At 40.7% G+C, this 7,311-nt stretch overlaps 1 protein-coding gene and 1 long non-coding RNA gene across 2 annotated transcripts; one reads left to right on the top strand and one right to left on the bottom strand.

Moving 5' to 3' along the window:
• Positions 1-423: 423 nt before the first annotated feature.
• LOC149106267 (uncharacterized) lies at positions 424-1,456 on the top strand. Its single transcript, XR_016209785.1, has 3 exons — positions 424-817; positions 901-966; positions 1,325-1,456. It is a non-coding gene; the product is annotated as an uncharacterized LOC149106267 (long non-coding RNA).
• Positions 1,457-5,949: 4,493 nt separating this feature from the next.
• LOC149106266 (uncharacterized) lies at positions 5,950-6,928 on the bottom strand. Its single transcript, XM_089298270.1, has 2 exons — positions 6,800-6,928; positions 5,950-6,604 (listed from the first exon to the last, which is right to left on the bottom strand). The coding sequence occupies exons 1-2, from the start codon at positions 6,832-6,834 to the stop codon at positions 6,205-6,207; spliced, it is 435 nt and encodes a 144-aa protein (XP_089154396.1). The 5' UTR covers positions 6,835-6,928; the 3' UTR covers positions 5,950-6,204.
• Positions 6,929-7,311: the final 383 nt, after the last annotated feature.

The following is a 7,311-nucleotide window of genomic DNA, read 5'->3' as shown; positions in this document are numbered from 1 at the left end:
ACGGCCTGTAACATCCCAACAATGCCGGGGTCTTTGCTGCGAAACTTTGCACTTAACTGTGTGAAACTTTTACGGTGAACGACCTGTAACATCCCAACAATGCCGGGGTCTTTGCTGCGAAACTTTGCACTTAGCTGTGTGAAACTTTTACGGTGAACGGCCTGTAACATCCCAACAATGCCGGGGTCTTTGCTGCGAATGTTTGCACTTAACCGTGTGAAACTTTTACGGTGAACGGCCTTTAACATCCCAACAATGCCGGGGTCTTTGCTGCGAAACTTTGCACTTAACTGTGTGAAACTTTTACGGTGAACGGCCTGTAACATCCCAACAATGCCGGGGCTTTGCTGCGAATGTTTGCACTTAACTGTGTGAAACTTTTACGGTGAACGGCCTGTAACATCCCAACAATGCTGGGGTCTTTGCTGTGAAACTTTGCACTTAACTGTGTGAAACTTTTACGGTGAACGGCCTGTAACATCCCAACAATGCCGGGGTCTTTGCTGCGAATGTTTGCACTTAACTGTGTGAAACTTTTACGGTGAACGGCCTATAACATCCTAACAATGCTGGGGTCTTTGCTGTGAAACTTTGCACTTAACTGTGTGAAACTTTTACGGTGAACGGCTTTAAACATCCCTTCAATGGGTATTTATGAAATTTTTACGGTAAACTACCTCTAGGAATGTGAGTGTCTTTGGTTGTTTAGCTTTCAAGTTAAATTAATTTTGTGACAGTTGTGTTGACAGTGCTTTGCAGTTCGTTGGGTAAGGCATGGATCAGTGACATGGACTGAGATGGATCACCAACATTCAAGGTATGTATTATCAAGATTTTTTTTTACTCATTTTATGATAAAGATTCTAATGTGGTTTATAAACTTTTATCTCGCAATTCCAGAGTGGGAAGCTCAGAGAAGACAGTTGTCCAAAGAAAAAGAAAAACACGTTTTTCAATGCTTTTGAGGTAGACATGGTGTTACTAATCAGCACTAAACCAGCTCCCTTTGGTTGTTTTAAGGAGCTGGCATAACCCTTTATTTTTCAAAAAAATTATTAGAAATAATTGTAAACTACTAAATCGGGGTAAACATATAAAGTGTGTTGCTGTTGTTGAAATTACAATCATTATTGGGCTAGCAATGTAGAAGTAAGGCCGATATGTAGTAGTAAAGGACTTCAATATTATTTTTTGTTCATTTCCCTTACAGCATTATATAAAAGTAATTTTGCAACAAGCATTTCTTTGGTGAAAGCAAGTTTGATCTGAATATCTAGAAGGATTAGAGGGATCTTATTTTAAACATAAGTGTGAATCGTTTTAGATGTCAGAACGTAAAGTGCCAAACTGTCACACGTATGCTGAACCTGGAAGGCATCTGAAGTATCGGAAAACAACGTGCTGGGAGACACCTTGTCCGACCCGCTTAAGACATAAATGGTAAGTTGTATTGTTTTTTAAGGAATAAGGTAATCAAAGTGTAGATTTTGCTCATAGCGGCAAAAATACCACATATTCCTAATTTATCTCTAATAATAGTCAACAGACAATAGGCTGTTGAATAAAGGTCCTAAACAATGCGTTTGTTTTTAATCTAGGTCAAAACGCTGGCCAGAACATTTTTTCGGCTATAATTGCCTTGCTGGCATTTAAAATGTTACCCTTTACTGCTGGCTGGCTACTTGGCTAATTGCCATTTTTCTAGCTCGGTATTCAAAATTTTCATTACGTCTGGCTGGGAGTTTATGAAATAAAGTCGATCTTGCTAGCAGTGAAGAGCGGATATTTTTCCCAGGAAAGTTGCTTATTAATGGTAATTGACGTGGGAGCACAGAATCAGTGCTTGGGAAGTCACATATCAAATTTCCAGTTAAAGTGTCGTTGGGTACTCCTGGGCTAGTGAGTCAATATGTATTGACTCGGTGTTAAGCTAAAGTACCACCGCGGTCTGCAGTCCCGTAGTGGTTGACTTTGAAATTAGGTAAGTATTGTAAACTACTGCTACCGCGGTCCTCAGTCCCGTAGTGGTTGATGTAAACATTTAAATAAGCACTTTTACAAGTACGACAATGTCTTAAATGGCTAAAAATCACGAGATAAATACGTATTTTCGACAAACGCGATCGTAGCTTTAAGCCGAATAATCGAACGAGCCGGATGTAGACATTGCGCGTTGTTGTCAGAAGGTTACATGCGAATCTGATGATTGAAAATTAACGAACGCTTTTGTTCAAAAAGTTTCTATTTCTTCGCCGTTTAAGCAGAAGTGTGGGCAATTAGCAGATTAAGAGAGAGTCCGCGAGTTTCTGTTTGAATCCCTACTTTATTGTTACCGAAGGAACAGTAGTTGAAATGACATTTCGTGCGTGGGTAAACATTACGTTGCGACGTACGTCTTACGTGTTTAACGTGAACGAAAGCTCAGAGATCTTAAACAGTTAAGTTTTGATGTTAAGCAGAAGTGCGGGCTGAAGCGGCAGGTATATTTTGCAGGTCGCAGGTTGCAGGTTGTAGGTTGAAATTTAATTATGACTGGAAAAACGCTGGCACTAAAAATAATTAATAACCTATATACTCGTCAGGGGTTCTTACATGATGTAGTTCGCCTCTTTCACATTGTGAAAACATGCCGTTATTAATATTGAGACCTTCTTTGGCAATCTCCTAACTTGTTACGCCGTGTACAGAAACCAGAGACTTCGTACGCTTCCCAACATATTTGTGATCGCACTTGGTGAGAGCGATGTTCTCATGTCCATCGAAAACACGATCGACCGCTATAAGTACTTATACGTCAGTCACCAACAACAGTCCTTTTTAACCGCGCGGCCATGGGCCGGGAGCGGTTCATGTTCTACCCTTGGTTTATTTTTTTAACCGCGCGGCCATGGGCCGAGCGCGGTTCTAGGTTTACCAGTGGTTTATTATTTTTTAACCGCGCGGCCATGGGCCGAGCGCGGTTCATGGTTTACCCGTGGTTTTTATTTTTAACTGCGCGGCCATGGGCCGAGCGCGGTTCATGGTTTACCCGTGGTTTTTTTTTTTCGACTTTGGTGCGAGCAGACCCAAGCTTCCACTCGGCCAAATTTTGAGTCATGCAACCTGTGATGTATACTCGCCAAAAGCTGTTGAAACATTAATAAATCTCATCTCCGATACTGACTTTCGCGGGAAAAAATTAAAAACCCAGCGTTCGTGAAAAATTATATTTTTTCAGCAGAAATTTAGCTCGGAACATATACATATTTATATTCCTTTGAATCGTCGATGAAATGACCTTTTCCGGATATTTTTTCCTTCGGGGTCAACAAAAACCTCCGATTACAAAATCACGCCGAACCCACACGTTGCAAAAAAATCTCTTCAAAACCCTGATTTCGAAGCGATATATCACTTAAGCGTTAATAGCTACCACACATTGGCAGGCGGTAAATCTATTCCTTAACAATCCAGCCTTATCGTGTTAAAATTTCAGCGAAATCCAACAAAACCAGAATTAACTCGAATTTTTTTGTGACCTCACTCCCCAGACTTGACCTAACAAAGGAAGCAACGGTCGCCCATAGCAACCGAAAAACACGAACATAACAAAGCTGACGTTTCGGCCAAAAAACTCCAGAATTATCGGCTGAGAGCTTAAACCTGAATAGGAACATCTTTTTCGAACTTTTTTCAACTGATTTAGACGAAAGACTGGCCTCGGCGGACTACAAAAAAGACCAAGAGAAAAAACAGAACAAGACAGCAGAAAGAGCCGATAATATTAATTCATCGCGTGGCTTTCGGCACGAAAACGAAAATACAGCTTACTTCTGGATAAATTCAGTCTTAGAAGCCAGCAACTGGTCCCAAATTACTTTCTGTATCCTTACAAATGTCTTGACTTCTATCTCCGAAAGATTTGGCCGCAATTTTTGAGCAAATAAACATTTCGCCGCGGCGACCGCCATTACGGTGGCTTGCATACTAAATTAGCTAACTTAACAAAATTCTCCCGAGGGGGGGATATGACAAATTTGGTGAGAATCAAAAGTAACGCCAATTTTCTGTCACGTTTTCGATCTGTGGTCACTGAAGTGACCAAAATCGATACATCGGTCTGGATAGGGTTTTTTTATATGACTTGTGTGACTACTTTGCTAGCCCTTTACTCGTGGAAAACACCAATCAAATTTAATCATGGCTTTTAAGAAAGAAAGCTGTTGTTAATAGTGTTATTATTGTGTCGTTCATATCGTTAATGCCCATACATATCCTGAAGAAAGTTCTAGATTAAGACCATTACGTCATCGGAGATTTGTCAACGGCTACCACTGATGGTGCAATAATACAGTTTGTGTTGATCAAGTGATGTGATGTCTACAGTAAGAAAAGAATCATCAATGACTGCTTTGGAATGTGCACTGCGTTCCGACGGTAGTGCTAAGCGAACCGTTTCATTTTTAAAGCGCGGTTATAAGATCTAACAGATCTTCTTGTTTTTTTTTGTCGGTGACCAGACGCAGACCTCCGCTCGGCCAAAGTTTGAGTCACGCAACGTGTGATGTTTTTCCGCCAGAAGCTGTTAAAACATAAATACACGGACAATTTTACGGATATTGTTTTCTTTCTTGTGGGTAAAATATATTTTCTTTTCGTTTTATCAAAGCGTTGGATTTAAAGGGAATAATAAATACGCTGAAAAAAGGTATTACGTCAGCCATGGAATGCGCTGACGTTGCAGCTTTCACTTTCGCTACGTGACAAATAAGATCGTGTTTACTTTGCAAGTTTATTTCGCCAGAAGCGACGGTCATTAATTTATTTGTAATTTTGCGAGTATTTCTTGTGGTTTTAGGCAAATGAAGTAAATCCTTTGACTGTTTCATCGCAGCGAATTCATAGATCGGAAGGAAAATTAAATATTTGCAAGCCAAGCAAAGAACGTGTCAGAACGTGCAAAGATTACGTCATTGATAGGGAAATAACCACCGTACTAAAGATAGCCGTAGATAACGCAATTCTTGAATTACGTGACTCGTGTGACTTCTTTGCTAACCCTTCACTCAAGGGAAAAAAACAATTAAATTTAATCGTGACTTTAAAGAAAGAAAGCGGTTTGTAATAGTGTTCGTATCTTCATGCCCATACATATCCCGAAGAAAGTTCTAGATTATAAGACTATTACGTCATCGGAGATGTCACAACGGCTACGACTGATGGTGCGATAATAGAGTTTGTGTTGATCAAGTGCTGTGATGTCTACAGTACTCAATGAATCATCAAAGATTGCTTTGGAATATGCACTGCGTTGCGACTGTAGTACTAAGAAAACAGTTAAATTTTAAAAGCGCGGTTATAAGATCTAACAGATCTTCTTGTTTAATTTTTTTTTTTGTCGAAGACCAGACGCAGATCTCCACTCGGCCAACTTTGGATTACGCAATTTGTAATGTTTACTCGCCAAACGTTGTTTCTTCAGGGTCAACAAAAATCTCAGATTACAAAATCACGCCGAACCTACACGTTGCAAAAAAATCTCTTCAAAACTCTGACATCGAAGCGATATATCACTTTAGCGTTAATAGCTACCACACATCGACAGAAGGTAAATCTATTCCTTAACAATCCAGCTTTATCGTGCTAAAATTTCAGCGAAATCGAACAAAACCAGAATTAATTAGAATTTTTTTTGTGACATCACTCCCTAGACTTGACCTGACAAAGGGAGCCACGGTCGCCCATAGCAACCGAAAAACACGAACATAACAAACCCGACGATTCGGCCAAAAAACTCCAGAATTATCGCCTGAGAGCTTAAACTTGAATGGGAACATCTTTTTCGAACTTTTTTCAACTCACTTAGACGAAAGAATGGCCTCGACGGGCTAGAAAAATGACCAAGAGAAAAAACAGAACAAGACAGCAGAACAAACCGATAATAGAGACCTTAAGCAAACACTTGAGGCGGTTAGGTGGAGGCGGTGATGGCCGCGCGGGAGTTGGGTTGAGACCGCCTCCTCTTGGCGCGAAATTAGAATATTAAGCTTTCGTAGAAGCGGCGGCGAGCAACGGCTGTTTTGCTTTCGTTTTCAGTTGTCCAATTTGACTTTGTTCGTGGATTTTACGAGCATAATGGCAACTTTTCGAGAAGTCCGAGACCTTCTAGCTGTTGCATGCTTTGAGGACATCATAGACGAGGATGAATTTCTGTTGCTGAGGGATCTACACACGTCGAAAAATCTTTACTTTCCTTACGAAGACTGAATCAGCCTTTTCTTTACTAGTGCAACCAAGGTCACTGGCCTCTGCCTCCTCCCATTTTTCTGATATTTCCTCCATCAGAATATCCATCTCGCTATCTTCGATGTCAACTCCACTCAGTTTCGCCTGACTGTGATGTTTTCGTTTCGCCTTGAATTTGTCCAGTAGTAGTTTGAAATGTTCCTGTACGTTTTTCCGCTTCACCTGAAACTTCACGGAGGTTTCGTCATTCAGACGATCCGTGATGGCATTCCATACTTTTCCTCGATCTACAGTCCTTGGTTTGAAGATCCATGGTTCTGAAGTTCTGACTTCTTTCGCTAGGATCAAATCATGTGCTTCTGTCCACTCCATGATCGAGCTAGATGAGAGAAAACAAAAGCTTATTAAAAACAGGTCCTGTCTAATGATTCACCTTTCGGAAATATTCCAAAGTTATAGAGACAAATTGGAAGAACAAAATAGCATTTTGTACCAGCAAGTACTTGCAATCTAAAGTTTTAAAGTCTACAAGACGTGAACATCACTCGGAACAATGTGAATCCAGGAAACTCACCCATTTCTTTTGCTTTTCTCTCCTTCGCTTGCCATCTTTCTTCTTCACTCACACCTCCAATGTGAAGTGAGATTTTCGCTGTAAAGCAAACGAAATATCAAATATTTGCAAAAAACAAAATACAAAGAGACGTGTCAAAAAACATTTTTTAACTTTATAAAAGAGTTTCTGTGTATTTTAGGTGCTACAAATGGGAAAATAAAGCGACCGTCTCTCGAGGCGGCCAAACCTACCTTTCTCGCCGCCGCCACTGTTGGAAGACGCGGGCAACACTCAACGTGATTATGCTAATTAGCTCGAGAGCGGGAAATTTTACTTCCGGTTGGCGTCCACCTCGCCGCCTCCAGTGTTTGCTTAAGGTCTCTAATATTTCACCGCGTGGCTTTCGGCACGAAAACGAAAATACAGCTTACTTCTGGATAAATTCAGCCTTAGAAGCCACCAACTGGTCCCATATTACTTTCTGTATCCTTAAAAATGTCCTGACTTCCATCTCCGAAAGATTTTGCCCC

The sequence above is a fragment of the Orbicella faveolata genome, unplaced genomic scaffold, assembly GCF_042242905.1.
Source record: "Orbicella faveolata isolate gen_17 unplaced genomic scaffold, um_ofav_v1 contig_3, whole genome shotgun sequence".
NCBI classification, from domain to species: domain Eukaryota; kingdom Metazoa; phylum Cnidaria; class Anthozoa; order Scleractinia; family Merulinidae; genus Orbicella; species Orbicella faveolata.
This window is presented reverse-complemented; position numbering and strand designations above follow the sequence as displayed.

What these genes read in the sequence shown, in the direction of transcription:
- LOC149106266 (XM_089298270.1), bottom strand. Translation starts at nt 6,834, where the DNA reads ATGGCAAGCGAAGGAGAGAAAAGCAAAAGAAATGG. An exon ending in GAGAAAAGCAAAAGAAATGG is followed by an intron (nt 6,605 to 6,799) that starts GTGAGTTTCCTG and finishes TCTCTCATCTAG; the next exon opens with CTCGATCATGGAGTGGACAG.